The 19,034-nt window shown below is 41.5% G+C and overlaps 1 protein-coding gene across 9 annotated transcripts in view; it reads left to right on the forward strand.

Moving 5' to 3' along the window:
• The window catches only part of APBB2 (amyloid beta precursor protein binding family B member 2), a 301,532-nt gene that overhangs the window by 141,223 nt on the left and 141,275 nt on the right, over positions 1 to 19,034 (forward strand). For all 9 annotated transcript variants that reach the window (XM_087827688.1, XM_087827708.1, XM_087827703.1 and 6 more), the window contains one exon: positions 5,078 to 5,893. In XM_087827688.1, coding sequence (XP_087683814.1) covers positions 5,078 to 5,893 — 816 coding nt within the window. The remainder of the gene's footprint in view (positions 1 to 5,077; positions 5,894 to 19,034) is intronic.

A 19,034-nucleotide genomic window follows, 5' to 3' on the forward strand; every position in this document is an offset into this window, starting at 1 on the left:
GGCAGAGCCACCTCTGCACTGAGGCCCGGCCCTTAGGGTTCCACCTAACCCCTTCATCACCCCCCCCGGGACTATTTCTTTCCTCCCCCCCCCCCCCATTCCATAGGTTGCCTTTTCATTTTGCTGATGGTTTCCTTTGCTGAGCAAAAGCTTTTTAGTTTGATGTAGTCCCCACAATTTTATGTTGTTTTCGTTGCCTTTGCTTTTGGTACAAATCCAGAAAAATCATCGCCGAGATGTGTTAAGAAACCTACCCCCTTTTTCTTCTAGGATTTTATGGATTCAGGTTTTACTTTCAAGTCTTTCATCCATTTTGAGTTAATTTTCGTGTATGGCGTAAGAGAGTGCTCCAGTTTCTTTTTTTTTGCATGTGGTCGTACATTTTTCCCAGCACCACTTGTTGAAGAGATTTTCCTTTCCCCACTGTATATTCTTGGCTCTTTTGTGATAAATTAATTGACCATATATGCATGGGCTTCTTTCTGGGTCCTCTGTATTCTGTTCCATTGATCTATGTGTCTGTTTTTATGCCATCAAATTAAAAAAAAAAGTTTTTAAATGTCACTAAACCTGTGTTTTTTCCTTGTGACTATTTCTAAGCTCAGTCCATCTCCTCTGGTTCCCTGAGACTGCTTCCCCTCAGGGGAAGACTTAATCTTCATGAGAAAATTGAGGCCATCAGTTTTGCTTTTCCTCGGTTGTGACATAGCGCCTGTCCCCATTCTTACTCCCGCACCTTCCTTCTCACGTGAAGAAGTGTCCCGTGTCATGGGCAGGGCCGATTCCTCCACATCTGCTGCGGCCCCTCCTCTCCTTTCCTCACCTGGACCCTTCCTTCTTGGCCTGTCCCTCTTTTGTGTTTCTGCTTTCCCCTCTCTACTGGCCTCTGCTTTTCCAGCCCATAATAAAAGATAGCTAACACTGTTCTTTAGAAAAGAGATTTCTTCCCCAACCTTGGCTGCTCCAGCTGCTTTTCTCTCTCCCATGCTTTGTTCATAGTGGAGTTCCTAGAGGTCACCCTCTGCCCGCCTCTGCCATTCTCCTGAAGCTGATGTGACAGAAGCTACCAGTGTCCTTACAGTCACTCAGTGCACCTGGTTCTTTCTAGTCCTTACCTCTAAATCCAGGTAGCTAGTGGAGACTTCATCCTCATGCCCTGGTCAAGAGAGGAATGACCAGAGCCGGCACTGTGGCAGTGTGAGAGAAGGACTTCCCCCAGACCCAAGTCTCTCTAGCCCACTGTGTCCTCTCCCTATGTCTGGACTGGACTGTAACCTTCCAGCTGTCCCCATGCCTGGGGCCTGCCCCCATCAGTGAGCGGCAGTCAGGCTCTGATACCAGCGAGCGGAGCAGGAACGTGGGACCAGCCTGCCTCTTTGGTTAGGGACATGCCTTTTGTCTGCCCCTCTCTACTCTTTCCCTGATGACCACTGATGTTCCACTTGCCTAATTTACATTGCTTCATTAATGCCTTTTCATCAGAGCCTCCCTTTTTTGGAGACTATGCTAGAGGAAAAATGCCTTCCGCACCCCTCTCCTACCGTGGGTGATTTTAAGAATGAATCCTTAAAAAAAAAAAAAAGGAATGAATCTGAGGCCAAAATGTGTGTACGCACATGTACACACACTTCGGCCTCAGATTCATTCCTTTTTTTTTTAGGATTCATTCTTCAGGCTGCTGCTGAAGTGCTTGATCTTCTCTGCCTCAGGGTCAAGTCCACACTCTTGGAGCAGGCCTTGTAGGACTCTCTGCCTGACCCTCCCCTCCCCCTTTACCACCTCTCCTTTCGTGTCTTGATTTGCTCAGACAACATAGATGGTAGCCCGCCCTCTCTTACCTTCAGGTCCTCCCCAGCCTACGGTGGGAAGACAGCTTACCCCTTTGCACCTTCCCCTCTCCCACCGTGGGTGATTTCTGTCACTTCATTGTGTGTTTTCTTCCACAAGGCTGAAGGCGCTTCGTGGGCCTTGATTTCCCCATTCCCAGCCCAGTGCCTGGCAGGAAGAAAGTGCTGAATAAATGCTGGCCTGAGGCATGGTAGTCAGAGACGAAGTGTGCGGGGAAGGAGGGAGCTGTAAAATAACAATAAGCCCTAACGTGGACGGAGCTCTTGCAATATCCCGGGCATTAGGATAAATGCTTGACAGTCTTCTCTCCTAGTCTACAACAAAGCTTGCTGAGGCGTAGACACTATTATCCACAGTAAAGAAACGGGAGTTTAACTCGTCTGTTATGTTAAGGAGCTTGGACTTATCGTTAGGCTTTTTGACTCCAAAGAAAACAACCAAATATTAGAAGGTTTAAAGAGATGATAAGATTTTCTTTCTTTTAAAAAAAGAAACACAAATCTCCTTCCTCTTAAGCCTGAGGAATGTTTTTTGTTTTCATAATTAAATCCTTCTAGACCCAATTTCTTTACCCTTTCCTATTAGTCTATTACTCTCTGGGTCTCTGTAACAAGACCATTTCTATCGCGCACATCGAATAGGGAGGTTAATGTGGGGGCCTTGGTAGGCAGGGCTATCGTCTGTCACTTGAAGAAAAGGGGGGAGGGTTGCTCACATTTATTGCCATGTACTATGCTAAACGTCCTGCTGGCATTTGTCATTTTAATCCTCACAACAACCAGGTACTGTTATTGTCCCCATTTTTCAGAGAAGGAAACTGAACATCTGGTTTCCTGGACCACTCGGCTAGTGAGAATCATGGGCAGGGCTTGAACCTCTCTGACCCTGAGTTCTGTGCTCTTAGGCTCGGGCCACTGCTTCTCACTTTCGGGGGCCTTTCTCCTGTAACCTGGGTCTTTCTAGGATTTTGCTAACCTCTACTTCATGACCCTTTGGAGCCCAAATGACTGCCTAGCAGATATATCATCTCCTGGAGACAATTGTAACTTCACAGGATTACCTGGGCTGACTTAGTTCTAGAGCTGAGCCTTTAGTTTGCTTTCAGATGGTACCATCATTTCACATCTAAGACACACTCACACTGTCTTTAGTCTCTTTAGTGAAAACAGCATATACAGAGCTGTTTTATATAGGACGGTCCTGTTGTTCTAACTTAGCCCTCCCTGTGGTTTCTAGCAAGCGTAAGGGTTACAAAGGGCAGAGGGAGGACAATGGGCTGCAAAAGGCAAACGGGAACATGGCTAAACGTTTTGATCCGTCACATCCAGGATATGAAGCGACTTAAAAATTAAATCACCTAGAAATTTTGATGGTGTACTTTCTGAAAGTGTTTATGGTTATAAACAAAGTAAATAAAATTTTTTCCCCTAATAGCATTGCTAGAATGTAGGACCTGATATCATTAAATAGCCTCACAGAAAGTTCTTGCCATGCCTTTTAAAAAGCCAGCAGATTTCCAACTTTCTCATAATAATGTCACTCTAAACACCCAAAAGTCTAAATGTAATTTTCCCTTGTGTGCCTGTGTTGTGGGTATTTGTCTCAGGGAAAACTTTGTGTAGGTTCAAGATGGGCACTTTTCATAACAAATGCTACACTTGAGTGAGGTTGAATTATAAATGGAAACATATGTTTTCCATAAAATGGTAGTAGTAGCCAAAACAGTATTAAAATTTTTTTAATTTAGTCTCAAAGTATTGTTTGAAAGGGAGAAACACACTAGATTCTCTGTTCCTGTAAAATGAAGCCCAAGTGCTGAGGTGGGGTGCTGGGTAAGCAGGAATTCTTATAAATCATAATTCTGAAGAGTGGGGCCCAACGTCTAACCACTTTGGGTTACAGCCCTTAACTATCTCTCTGGGCTGTGTGGTCATTCCGTTGTAGAAATGGACACTGCGTAGACCCTGCAGACATCGTCTTGTTTCCTAGAAGCATACAGACTCTTGGATGAGTTGAGGATTCTTTTCTAAAACTGCCCATCCTGCGTAGTTGATGAGAGAAGGAGATACCTCTCAGCTCCTGAATGGAACATTCTTGCCTTCCTCTCCTTGCCCGGAGGTCCCTATTTTGCCTGGGGGAGGAAGAGGGAGTTGTCACAATGCAATTTTAGGAATGTTAGAAGCTGTGCTTTGGCTCACCCACTGCTGGTGGAGAACTCACTAAGGTCTCTGTGGAGGGCAAAGGATCAGATAAGAAAGCAGTCATTCCTCATAGGCTGAGAAATGTGAAACCTCGGGAATTCTTGCTGATGAATTTTATTCCCTTCTAGTCTGAGAAACCCTCTTTCTTCCTAGCAAGAGACACATGGACTAAGTCACTGATGGTGTGAACAATATTTGAGATAAATGTAACTGTCAGATAGTTGCCTAGGAGTTCTGCAAGGGCACATGGTGACTGGAAGCAACTGAGTCTGTATTTTAATTCAGTGGAACATATTCAGACTCCTCTGGGGCTCAACACGTCTGTAGCCATGGGCTCAACGCTACACTATTAGTAATTGTGTGTGTTTGCGTCTGTGTGTCTGTGTGCGCGTGCGTGTTCGTTCTTGAGCAATTAAAGCATTTCTCCAAAATTTCTGTTTAGTACAAACACTAAGCCCAAGTCAGAAATGTTTATGAAGACATTAGCGAAACACTCTAATGGGAGGGTGCTTTTTCTAGGCATTCTGAACACCATTTCTAAACATGGCTGAGAAAAATCACGTTGGGTGTACGGTGTCTCAATAAAAGGGACCTTTCAGGCTAATTAAGAAAGCTGGCGCCTCAGCAGATTTTTGAGCAACACTCTTGTTAACTGAGGGAGCAACAGGATGGAAATGTGGAAATGTTTGAAGGGGGTGATTTTCAAGGTTGTGAACAATGAAGCACCTGAAGAAAATGCTTCCATACGAATTCAAAGAGAGATACTTTTTAATTTTAAGCAAAACTTGGACTCTCAGACCTTCTAGTTTTTTAATAAATTGGCTTTTGGGCATCCACATTAAGCCTTTTATTTGCTCCTGTTGATACAGAAGCAAATGGTGAAAATAAAGAGGAGAAGGGGTCAATGTTGCCAGAATGTGTGCAGCAGAAGCATTCATTGTCTCGGGCTTCTGGTAAAATGTTTACTCTGTACGCTAAGCGCTCTGACCGCGCCGGGCACCCAGTGACCAGCTCCCTTTGTTTTCCAGCTGACTCGGGTGCGGACACTTTGGCGGTGTTTATGGCCAGCAGCGGAACCACAGATGTCACGAATCGCAACAGCCCGGTCACACCGCCGAACACCCTCAATCTCCGTTCCTCCCACAATGAACTGCTGAACGCCGAAATCAAACACACAGAAGCCAAGAACAGCACCCCTCCCAAATGCAGGAAAAAATATGCACTAACTAACATCCAGGCAGCAATGGGCCTCTCGGATCCAGCTGCGCAGCCCCTGCTGGGAAACGGCTCCGCCAACATCAAGCTGGTGAAAAATGGGGAGAACCAGCTCCGCAAGGCTGCGGAGCAGGGACAGCAGGACCCCAACAAGAACGCCAGCCCCACCGCAGGCATCAACATAACTTCTGAGAAGTTAGAAGGTAAAGAGCCCCGCCCACAGGACTCCCCAGGCTGTGAAATTTTACCCCCCCAACCCAGGAGAACCAAGAGCTTCCTAAATTACTATGCAGACCTGGAAACCTCAGCCAGGGAACTGGAGCAAGACCTGGGCAGCCAGCATGGGCTTGTGGAAGAGAAGTCCCAGCCCGGCCAGGGCCAGGCCTCCACCATCATTGGGAATGGTGATTTGCTGCTGCAGAAACCAAGCAAACCCCAGTTCAGCCCCGAAGACGGCCCAGTAGCCACAGTGTCATCCAGCCCGGAAACCAAGAAGGATCATCCTAAAACGGGGGCCAAAACAGACTGTGCCCTGCACCGGATCCAGAACCTGGCACCCAGCGATGAGGAGTCCAGCTGGACCACACTGTCCCATGACAGTGCCTCACCCAGCTCCCCGGATGAAACAGGTACCCCTGGGACAGGTGTCGGAGGGTGGTGCTTTCTTTTGGTGTTTTCAATTATTGATGGAATTCGTCTCTATACTGACCCCAAAAATCCATTTGTAGTATAGAAGAACATGATCCGTTTGGTGTAAAATTGGGCAATTTGTGTGGAAAATAGTGTTAGATTCTTCAACAGTTTCACTTGGTTCATACATAAGGTGTTTTTTCTGGGAAGCATTTTTGAAAAAGAAATAGGTCCTTGGTGGTAAGGACAGTAAAACATCATCTATCTAGAAACTATACTGCCAGTGCTCAGGTGAACTAATTCTGTGTACTATCTAGAAATCTTGGGTTTTGTTAAGCAAAATAGTAAAAAATACAATTGCCAGGGACAGGATATAACCCGATTAAGAGAACCAGCTATTTTAAAGTTCTCAGCAGAACTTACTTATGCTCAAACTACTAAAAGTTAAAATTCTATTTATTAAAAGATATTTCCTTTTTGACCTTTACTGGGAAACACTTTATAAGCTTTGTTCAAGTGACTTTTGAAAATGAGAAAGTGGTGTTTCTTTTAAAATATATTCAGCAGGTTCGGATTTTAGGCTAGTCTAATCGACTTTTGTCCATATCTGTAACGTCTTCAGATTTGTCAGAGGAGTCAAAATTGTGACAGAAATGAACAGAGTCCTAAAAGTTAGCTACTTTTAACCTCGCAAAGGCTATTGCTGTAGCACACCTTGTCGCTACCCCGGTGGGTCCCAGGGCTATGTGAGTGTGATATACGTACAACTACCAGGGAAGGAAATAACATTTTCCCAACCTATAAGGCAGAGAAACTACAAGGACTATGGATAAGGAAAGGAGAGGGGGAAAGATAAGACATTAACTTGTTTGGAAAAAAGAAAAAGTTTTTGAAATGCCCTTTAAAATCACAGTACTTTAAATGGTAGCATTCATCAGCCTGCTGCAGCTGGCGGTGGCAGTGTGGAGGTTGAGGTGACTCTGTTTCATCTTGTAAATATCTAGACCTGCACGTTATTGGGATCATAATTATGTTTAGTAATGTTACTGAGTTCACAACTCTCTATTACTTTTATCCACTGAGAGAATTCATATCCTGTAGCCGATGGCCACTGTCACCTGCGAGAGCATGAATCTATATAGATAACTTGAGCGTCTCACATCCAAAATGGGCCTCCTGTTTTCACACATCCCTCCCCCAGCCGCCCTGCTCTTCCAGACCTGGTGTTCTCCGTTGTAGTTAAATGTTAAATTTTACTGGAAGTTATATAATGAACAGTAAAGTCTCCCCTGTTCCTCACTCTAGCCCCTTTCCCAAATGATGACCATTTACCTTTTTTTCTTAAAGCATTTTCTTTCAGAAAACATTTTACGTATATACCCACATTTATAATAAATTTTAAAATTTACCCAAATTTTATAATGATATTTTTAAAGTCTTTACTTTTTAGAGATATACTAATATACTACCATATATAATATAATATATAATGTAACATAATATAATATAAACTGATATAAATAATATTGTGTATGGACTTTCTCCAAAATAATTGGGGTGGGGATTTAAAAAAGAAACAAAATTGCCCATAAGCTGATAATCATTAAAGGTGGGTACATGAGGGTTCATTATTTTGTTCTCTCAAATTTTATATGTTTAAAATTTTCCACAATAAAAAGTTAAAGCAAAAAAGATTACTCACATTAGATTGTTTTATAAATGCTTTGCTTTTTCCACATAAATATATATTTTGTAGAGCAGTCCATATCAGGACATAAACCTTTTTTTTTTTTACATCAGGCTTTTTGAATATTAGGTATGCTAGTCTATTATATTCAAGCTCTGTGATTTATTTAACAGTCTCCTCGCTGCTGAAGGTTAGGTTGTTTCCATCGAGCCCCTTCGCGTATGGGGGGCTGGTGTCCGTAGGGCCTGTGGGGAGCTCTAGTTTAGCTGAACACACGCAGCTGCTCCATCTCTACGACTCTGCCCTCGCCGGGTCCCTCTGCTCCCGGCTCCTCTGCTCAGTGGCCTGGCCTTGCTTCCTGTGGACTTCGCCACACAGCTCATTACAGCGCTTGGCGCGGTGTGAACTGGATTAGAGTGTTCTGACACGTTGAGAGGATATGTTTGTTTTTCTCTCTTACAGTTGGTTTTGAAGACCTTTGAATTTTAAAGTATTGGTGACAATATGGTGATGGCCCTTAATGGGTTGCTAAGGATAGGCATTTAAAAAAAATTTTTTTTTAAATTCTCACCCAAGGATATTTTTTTTATTACTTTTAGAGAAAGTAGAAGGGAGAGAGAAAGAGACAGAGAGAGAGAGAAACATTGATGTGAGAGAGACACATTGATTGGTTGCCTTCCGCAGGAGCCCCAGCCAGGGCCAGGGATCCAGCCTGCAACCGAGGTACATGCCCTTGGCTGGAACTGAGCCTGGGACCCTTCAGTCTGAGGGCCTATGCTCTAACCACTGCGCAAACTGGCTAGGGCTAAGGATAGACATTTTGAATCGAATATACTGGGAAGAGTGTGTTAGCTGTGACTCTAAAGCAGTGAGATTGAGTTTTTGAAAAGCATACTGAAAGCCAAATCTGTATTGTCCTTCAAAATGGTCCCTTTGGGATCTCTGTACCTATTTCAGCATGCTGTAGTGTCTCAAAATGCCAATATGAGTAATATCTGGGAATTCTTTTGGAATTTCCTGAGAGCCAGTTGTGAACTCCTACTGAACAGAAACCTCTACTTCATGATCACACTTCGGCGTTTCAGGTAGTGACTACTATATAAATTAGTGAGCGAAATAAGCCATTATTCAGAATTGGTATTTCCTTTTATTTCATCTTTCCCGTGAAGCATGCCATTAGTGTTTACAATGATCACAATCAGTTTAAATTAAACAGTGTATGTTTCAGTTCTAATAGCAAGATTAGTGTTTATTGTATATATTTTACATAGTATATCTGTGTTTATATATATAATAAACACAAACACTGGTTGAAAGCAAAGAAAAAAATAAGAGCAAACTTTTGTAAGATACTAGTATGCAGTGTGATAGTTCATATGTAAAAAGTGTATATATTTGCTTATTTACTGTGTATTAAGTAAATACTCATCATGGTGGAATGTGTCTTATGGGTAAATCATGATATGACACAATTATCTTTGGATTGTAGACTGTGTGTTTTGGGGAGCCTAGAAAAATAGACCTGACTCATTTCTACCTTAGGAGCATCCTTTCAAAGTTAGAATGATATTTATAAAATAAAATGTACTGACTAACTTAGAGATTCACTACTTTCTATTTCCCTTTCTTTCTGAATTGCCCCCTCCAGCATCTTAGTAACTCTTTTTGCACAACCCTGTATGTACAATATGTTGCTCCTCTTTTCCTCCTAGTCTGTCCTTTGAGAAAACAAGAGGCTATTCTAAAAATGGAAAGCATCTATGAAATGACTGAGTTTCACAGGAGTTTCAAAAAGTTCAAAAGAATGCCTTCTCTTAGGCTCTAAAAGAAAAGGTTGGTACTTTAATCTGTTAGAGTTGGGCCGGAGATCCTGCCCCCTCGGTGGCCCCAGGTGAGCGCAGTGGCTCAGATAAATGCAGGTTGATCGGACTGTGTGTAGTCTCTCTGTTGATCACCTGCTGTTTTATGTTTGCTTCATGAAAACTTTCGAAAGACACAACATTTTGGTGCTACCTGGGTATAGGTTTCAGTACCTTGTTGGTACCAACATGTACCTTATGGGGCTTAATAAAATTAAGGATACAGAGTTTGAAACTGGGTGGATCTTTTGGAATAGCCATTTTCAAATTAGGTTCATTGCTAAAAGTAATGTGCAAAGGCAGGATACACACAGAGAAAATCAAATATAGATGGTACAGCAGGAGGTCTAGGCTTGATTGACTTATCATTGACAGCATGGACTCTAGAGTCAGCTTCCTGAGTTCAGATCTCAGTTCTGTTTCATAGTGACAGTAGGGTTTTGGCATAGACCTACTGTGAGGATTAAGTGAGAGCATCTTCAAAGAGCTTTTGCAACAGTGTCTGGCATAAAGCAAGAGCTTAATAAATATTAATGCTTATTATTTTAGTGATCATCATTATCAGTACAAAAGTGGGTATAAAGACTTACTTCTCTCTCAGTTCTGAATTACCTATATTTTGGACTCTGATTTTAGGTAGGACTTTCTGCACCGTAAGAGCAGGGATTGGTTTGCCTTCATCTTTGTATTTGTCAGTGCCTCAATAGAGTAGGTGAACTTAATAAATAATGATTAATTGAATAAAAATGGAGGCCATCTACATATCCCCAAATGTATTGAGTAAATCATCTGATGTTATATCTTAATCCATGTCTGATTTTGATATTGGGTACATATTTTATAAAGTAATTGATGATGTTGCCTCGTAATAGGTGGGACTGAATGACCAGTTATTGGAGAAGGCACAGTGAAATTCTATGGGCCGACTCTGCCAGATCTTGCCTGGTGCTTTCTCATATTCCTTCAAATACAGCATCCAGTGTTTTCCACTCTACCACCATCTTGAGATGTAGGCGCGTGGTCCCCAGAGGCTGAGTATGTCTGCCTTCATCTACTTCAACTGGATGTGTGTGGTAGTTATCTTGAGAATCTGGAAAAGGGAAAATTATATTTTAGAGGCTCTTTCCATTCCTATAAGCAATTGAGATTTAACTCAGAAGTCATCTCCTCTGTGAAACGTTTCCAGACTCTCTGAGCTGTTGAAAGTCCTTTCTCTGTACCTCAATGAAATGTTTCCAAGTGTGTTATCATAGTCCTCTCAGCAGTTTGTAACGTGACTCAGAAGTTTCCATTTAGATGTAGAGCTCCATGAAAGCAGGAGCCAAGTCTTCCTCATGTGTAGACGTGAACCTCTTCATGCAGGAACACATAGTAAGAGTCTCCATGAATGTTATCTGTTTGCTGGTTGGTTGGATGGATGGAGCCGGATGACAAACATGCATGTTCTCTGAGGTCTGCTGCATCAGTACACCTATAGAAATGGAAAAAGTAAGCACAGCTTGTGTAAAATAATTGTTCAGAGCCCTGGATAGGGTGATTCTTATTTGTATTCAAGGCTCTTGGGAGGGATGAAGAATTGGGGCTAGTCATTCAGTCTCTTGCAAACATTCTTTGTATTGGAGTCTAGAAGTCTACAGCAGAAAGGCCAGCGCCTAGGAAAAGGGCCATTGAGGCTTCACATCGCAAATTGATCCCTGTTGTTCAATAGTTCGAATCCCTTGATGTTATACATTGATTGGTTTCCACTCTGCATGTGAGCTAAGTGGAAGGAACTCCTCTGCAAGCTAGACAGTTGGGGAGGGTGGAAGCCAAGGCACAAACCTAATTATGTCAGCGTCATTGGCAGCACTTCTTATTTCTGGCCTCAGCTAGCTTCAGAGTGTTAGAGCATTGGGTAAGTTTATATTAACACTTTTAGGAACTTTTTCTAAATGTTCATTTATGTCACATTTCTTTGGTAATTTTAACCATAAATGATTTTTAAATTGCTTTTTTAAAGCTCCCAATCCGTTTAAAAAGAAAATTCCAGGATATCAGAAACGCTCAGTTTTCGGCTGGTTTGCCCTGTTGAATTAATTTTTATCTTTGAAATACCCTTTAGTGATTTCCTGGCCTTCCTGTCTTGTCTTTGCAGTTGAGAGTTCCATGATATGACAGGAGGAATTCAAGAAGACAGATGTGAGATGTTTCCAAGTTAGCTTGGACACATTGTGTCCTGGGGTAGATAGTGTGATTTCCAAATTAGATTTTAGTACCTCAGGAGTAAGATGTATAAAACATTTCTTATCTCACCCTGTGAACTTAAGGAAGAAAATGATTTTGCTCAATTAAATACTTTTAGAACATTCTAGAGAAAAAAATATATTCAGTTGAACATTCAAGATATTTTTGGTTGTCTTCCATTATAAAATATTATACTAGGTACTTCAGGGAACAAAAAAATAAATATAATGAAATGAGCAGCAGCAAAAGTCTAACAGTCTGGTAGTGAGTAGAAGACAAGATATATTCAAGATGGGACTGGGAGGGGACTGTGAGAGGCTAGAGTGCTGTGGGATAGAGGGTGCTCAGAGGCTGAAGAAATTCCAATTGATTGGGATCTGGAAGTTAGGGGTCTTGATGTTATCTGTGCTGGAAATTGAGTAGACTTTTATTGTATGGATATCTGGGGAGATCATTGTCCCTAGAGCTGTTAAAAAGTAAGGAATCACTTTCATTTCTTTTTTAATGGTCACTAAAGAAGTTTAAGTCATGATTTTTACCCCGCTCTTCTCTGCTTTACTGGCATTTTGAAAATAAAAAAGTTTAGTTCCTATTTTGGCAAGTTTTTTGGCTTCTGGGGCAAGAATAGTGTGGACAGAGAGTGTCTGCTTAGGAAGTGACCGGGCGGAGTCCTGTAATTGTCCTGCCTGAGGCCCTCCTAAAAATGCCAAGTGAAGCCCTCATGCCCATAATGGAGGGCTTGTAGTCTCTGAGATTGTGACTCAGTGGAATCATAGACAAAAAAATACTACTGGCTATGTTCACAAATTTTCTGGTCAAATTTCATCATGAACTATCTGCCCAGACTCATCCTCACAACAGAATCTTAAATTAGTAAATGCATAGAGAGTTGTCATTACTTCGTTCATTAGTTCATACATTCATTCTCCCTCATTTGTTCATTCATATATACATACACATGCCAGTCATTTTTTAAAAGTCTACTCTGTGGACTGTGCTAGATGCCCAATACATAGAAATAAATTAGAACTAGTCTGTGACCTCAAATAGCTCACATACAGTTAGTTTCCTATGTGCGTGGAGAAAGTTCCCACCATATATAGAGTGGTTTCTAAAATGTGTCCCTGGGTCCTTTGTCCCATTCTGCACATCATGTTTCAGTAAGAACAAGAAATAAAGCCTACCTCCAGATCCTGGGCGACCTAAGTTTCCGAGCAAAGAAAAGGAGATGTTTAGATGTTTTATTAGTTTCTTGGGGCTGCTGTAACAAATTACTTGGTAGCTTAAAACAACAGAAATTTATTCTCCCCCCGTTCTGGAGGCTAAAAGTCTGAAATCAAGGTGTCAACGGGAAGACTCCTTTCTCGACTTTGCCAAGCTTCTGACGGTTCCCGGAATGCTTGGCATTCCTTGACTTACAGCTGCATCACTGCAACTCTGCCTCTGTCTTCCTGTGTCCTTGTTATAAAGACACTGGTCACTGGATTTAGGGCATCCTCTAATCCAGTATGACTTCCTCTTAATTTAATTGATTACATCTGCAAAGACCCTATTTCCAAATAAGGACACATTCTGAAGTTGTGACTGGGCATGAATTTGGGGGGAGACTATTTAACCCAGTACAGATATCTTCATAGGTAATGCCTTAATGTATGCAACACAGAGGAGATGGGAGAGGGATATTTGTAAGAAATTTTATGTTCAGTTTTTTCAACAAGGAAACATTTGCTAACATTTGCAGGTATTGTAGACATTAATAAGTGAACAAAATATGCTGCAAGGGACCTCGAGATAGTTTCGGCTTACCGTCATCCAAATTCTTCATTGTAAAGATGAGCAGACTTAGGTATGGACCTGATACTGTTGAATCTGAAACACCAACTCAACTGAGATAGGGAAAAAGTATGGAAAAGGCAGAGGAAGATGGTAAAGATACAGCAAAGCTTGACATTTAAAAGCATAGCTCAGCTCTGGAGGGTGGGGTAGTTCAGTGAGCTTGGCATGTGGAGATGGGGTTATTCTTTTTTATCAAAGCTTGAGAACAGATGGGCAAAGACATAATAGCCGTGTTTTTCTTACCTCTGTTTAAGAGACATTGCCTTCCAAATATACAGGATTTTCTTAGGGGCTATGTAGAATATAAAAGGATCTGATCACCCTAACTTTAGGGCAATGCGCAGGCAATATGATGGCGTGAAAACGTCAGAGATCACAATGGGCAGTGCTGGGAAGTGGCCAGGCAACGGGCAGGCAGGCCATGTCCAGCAGATAGTGTTTTAGAAAACTTTGAATTCGATTGCCAATGCTTAGAAATTGGAAACTTTTACATAAAAAGATGGGTCTCTCATTTCTTTTGTAAATCCAGGAATCTCACAGCACTGGGCTCAAATGCCAAAAAGGCCACAGTCAGCAGCAGCTTTAGGTGGATCCTGTCTCCCTCAGCACAGTAACTGGGCCTGTGGTCCCTGCTCCGAGTGTCCGTGGGCTCAGCCGTCGTGTACACATGCAACTATTATGGTAGAAAGAACTGGGCTGACGTTGCTCTTGCCTGGTACCACTGCGTACAAGCATAAAGCCGCTGTAGCAGCATCCTTGGATTTACAGACTTCTTTTCATCATAGTCATTCTAGTCTCAGTCCCATGCCTTCTGCTAGAATTATAAAGTGTGACATGAACTGTTAAGCAAAACATGCTTGAAATTTCCACAGTCATCTTTAGATGACTTCTCAGAGCTCTTCCATCTGTTAATCTAGTTAGAGGAGGGAAAACATTAGCTTTTCAAAAGCTGGGATGTGGGTGGTTCATAAATTTTGTACCTTGAGTCTGATTCAGTTAATATACCCAGTTCACTTTCATAAATGTGAGGATAGTTACCAAATAACCTTGTAATTTATATATTGTTTCCCCTGTTAGAAACCTTGGGCGCAAAACAGTGAAATAAAAGCTTCATATTCAAACATATTTGACCGGAAAAATCAAATTATTAGACTATTAGAAAATTATCAGCATTCCATATGGAATGGTCAGAAAGTGAGAGAATGGGATAAAACCCTAGCTCCAAAATACTGGTGTTGGCATCTAAGAGAGATGATATTTATTGTATGTAAGCTTTTATTTTTTATTTTTGTTTTGCTTGCCTTAGATTTGTTCTTGAGTGTGATTGAATTTAATTCCTGTGAGGACTCTTCCTTAGTATCCCTGGGGACATTGATGGTGATGGTTGATGATTTTTCCCCCTCAATATTTAAAGAAGCCTTCATGTAGAGCTGCACTGAACTGGTACATTTGGGATATTATAAAGATAAAGGTAGATTTCCATCCTACAGATGGCTTAAGAAGCTGATTTTGGTCTGTTGGCTTGTTACCAGGGCACTTTCTCTCATACAGATGGTAGGATATGTGATGGCTGACCCATGAAAGCCTATTTAATCCCTAATAGACATGGAGAATAGTCGTAGTAGAACCATAAAACTTTTTCTCAGGATGTTATAGAAGAAAGTGTTCCATGTGGAATTGTCAGAAAGTGAGAGAACAAAGATGACCCCCAACTCCAAATCATTGGGAAGGGGCTGACGGGAGGTGTAGCAGAAGATCAAGGGCTGGGATGTTGAGACACCTGGTGATGGCAGCCTCCGGGGACACTTCTTGGTAACAGGCTGCGTCTCCAGTTCCCACTTTGCTTTTCTGTGTCTACTCCGGGGATATAACCTGTGGGGGACTTTTGGCCAACATTTCCTTTCATCCCTTGCTCACTGTGGTCAAGGGAGACATTCCATGACCTCCTGCCCTTCCTTTCCCCAGAACAAGCATCAGCTTCTTTCATGGTTTCTGAGTGGCTTTCACCTTTGAGTTGATGTCTTACCCATCTGTCTCCTGTTTATTTTTCTTCCATGTGTTATGGAACAAGGGTCCGGAGTCATAGAATGGATTCAGATCCATCATATCTTTAGTAGAGTTAAGAATAATTGGTTTGGCCCAGCCGGGCATGGCTCAGCGGTTGAGCATCGACCTGGGATCCAGGTGATCAGGGTTCGATTCCTGGTCAGGGCACATGCCCAGGTTGCGGGCTTGATCCCCAGTCAGGGGCGTGCAGGAGGCAGCCGATAAATGACTCTCTCATCATTGATGTTTCTCTCTCTCTCCCTCTCCTTTCCTCTCTCTGAAATCAATAAAGATATATATTAAAAAAAAAAAAAAAAGAATAATAGGTTTGGTAAAATCTAGACTGTTTATTTTACGGATACTTTTAGTGAGGATGAAACTCACATACTTTCTATCAATGAATATCTCCTGAGTTCCTAATATGTGTAAGGAGTTGAGCTAGAGTTCTCGGTGAGTCCATGATTGAGGCATATAATCTGTCCTTCAAAGAACTCACAGGCCCCTTCCTCAAGATTCTTTAAAATCTCTTTAACTCTCTTTAAGGCATTTACCACCTTCTGGGTTTTAGAGTCAGACATCTTACTTGTTCCAGCTCCATCAGTTTCTGAACCTCTGAGCCCCAACTTTCTTATCTCTAATGAGGGAATAACCTTATAAGGTTGTTATATAAAGCCCTTGGCACAAAATCTGGCCCACAAAAACATTTTTTGAAATGTTAGCTATCATTATATTTAGTCTTATCTTTCCTATGAGATGGAAAGCTTCTTTAGGATATAGGTTGTTTGGCCTTTGTTTAGTTTTTTTGTTTTTTAATCCTCAGAAATAAATCCATATACTGGGTTCTCATGTTTGAGTAAGTGGTTATCGTAACAAGTGAATTGTGTTATTTACACCAGCAGTACAACAAAATAAAGGTAATAGTTTACGTCCATGAAGTTCGCAATAATTAGGGATATGTGTAAATCCTCCGCTCCTCAGACGTTAGTGTGCAGGAAAATCTCCCGGGGAGCTAGTTGAAATGCAGGTTATGACTCTGTAGGTCTGGGCTAGGGCCTGAGATTCTGCATTAAATTTTTTGTTTGTTTGTTTGTTTTTTGTTAAAATGTGGACATTCTACATTTTAAACGAGCTTTCTGGTTGTCGGTATATGCCTGTGCGCTTGACCACATTTTGAGTGGTAATACTGGATTGGAAACTGCAGGGAGAGGGGTGCGGCCTGCTTTGTTCACTGCTGTTTTCTGAGCACATAGAGTAAACAGTGCCTCGGGCGTGCTTGTGGGGAAAATAGTGCGCATTAAATACATTTACCTCACAACAGAACTAGTGATGCCAGGTGGATTTTGTGCCAAGTATGTAGGACACATAAGGGTCATGAAGTTCCAGATAAGGCATTTCTTGATCTGCAGGGCTCCTGTGGTGCACGAAGAAGACAGGTTGAAAGACAGATGGCGTTTAGAGAAGTAAAGTAGCGGACACACAGGAAGAAGGAACTGGGAGAAAGCAAGAGAAGAGACTGCTTTCAGGCAGTGTTCGCGAGCTTTTTGGTCTTAAGGACCTCTTTCCACCTTCAAAAATTATTAAGAACCCCAAAGACCTTTTGTTTACATGGATTATATCTATCAATATTTATTGTATTAAAAATTAAAACTCAGATATGTTTAAAAGTTATTTATTTTAAAAATAATAAACCCATTAATATTAACAAAATAAAACATATTCTATGAAACATAACCATTTTTTTTCAAAGCCAACAACAATTTTGTGAGAAAAGTGATGTCTTATTTATTAAAGACATACATTAAAATCTCTTTAATGTATGGCTTACTTGAATGAAGGCAGCTGGAGTCTCTTACCTGTTTCTACCTTTAGTGGGTCTCAATAAATTATTATGGTTGAAGTAGACAAAGAAAATCCTGCTGGCCTCATACAGCTATGTAGGAGGAAAAGAGAGGAGAATTATAATAGGCTTTTCAGGCAATTATGACTACCCTTTTTGGATGTTACACCAAAACACAATAATTGGTAGTTTCTTAAAGGTTGGTAACAATGTGGACTCTGAAAACACAGTAGTAAACTCTTTTGGACTCTGTTATATTAAAACCCTGTGTCTCTCGGACATTTTACCCATACATGCTTTGTAGCCTCATGCATTAGTGACTTGGAAAACATTGGTTCAGTGAGTTATGAAGCTCTTCCAAATGTTGACACGTTTCATTATACAATATGAAAACATTGCATTTGCTGATCTCACCACATCTCATCAGAAAAGTCATTAATTATTGGGAAGCTGTCAAGCTCTCAGTGGCAGATGCAAGTTTTCCAAAATTCTAATTTTTGCTCGAAAGCTCCCATTTTATCATTGGCAACAAATACTTTCAGTTGTTTTCTTTGAAGCGACAGGCTCACCTCATTCATTTTCGAGAAAATGTACCCAAATTTGAATAACCATAGTTTGTCAGCCATTCTTGCAAGTAAAAAGGGTGGCTATATGTCTTTCCCGAAACAACAGTCACACCTTTGTATGCAGAAGTGCTTTATGCATGCTTACATCAAAAAAGCATACAGTTAAGGGTTGAGGTTTAATAAGTTAAAATTTCCTACTGCTTCAACAAGGGCATTCTTAGGTGAGACTGACATTGTTTTCAGTGGGAGTGTGTAGTACTGGGGAGTACCATAATTTCTAGTACAATTTCTGCCATTGTCTTGCTTCATGCTGAGATGCCAGCAATTTTATCCATTAGTTCTTGTGCCCTATCAGCTAAATGTTAACACAGTGGAAACGGCTGTAAATAACATCTTAGTGTTATGGGAATAATTTCAACCTCATAGACCCCCTGAAATCCCTTTGGGGAACTTTTGCTCTAAGTGTGAGGATCAGTGCTCCTAGCAATTTGGGTAGAGAGGAAAGTCTGTGAAGGGTAATTGTGGAGGCGGGGAAGGGGGGAGGTCAGGTAGGTAGGTGGAGGCCAGGTTGGAGAATGCTGATGCTTAATTGTGAACTTGCGCTTTTTAGTGAAAAATCGATTGATGGTTATGAGAAAAGGAGTGCTGTTTGTAAAGTGGAGTTTGAAGAAGGCATGTCTGACATTGGTGCCTAGAATATGTTAGAGGGACAAAGGAGGCAGGCAGTTGTGAGAGTCTCACAGCAGTCCACGTGGGATGGTGAGGACTGGGGACGACTAGTAGCTTTAAAAATAGAGAAGTGGGAGGAAGGAATCTCTAGGGTTTAGTGACTGATTGGCTATAGATATTGAGGGAGAGATTAGAATGAAAGATGTCAGATTTTCAGCTTGAAGACTAAGAAAATGCTGCTTTTCAGAAATGGTGAAGTTGGGAGGAGAAATTCGTTTTTGGAGAAAGATGATGTTTTTTATTTCAGATGTCTGACTTTGAGATAATGTGGAGATAGCCAGGGGGTAATGTCCTCACGTTAGAGTTGTGGCTGTCTGTGGACACCGAACAAATTCTTCCATTATATCTGGGACTTTT

Source organism: Miniopterus natalensis, chromosome 1 (genome assembly GCF_054644295.1).
Source record: "Miniopterus natalensis isolate mMinNat1 chromosome 1, mMinNat1.hap1, whole genome shotgun sequence".
NCBI lineage: Eukaryota > Metazoa > Chordata > Mammalia > Chiroptera > Miniopteridae > Miniopterus > Miniopterus natalensis.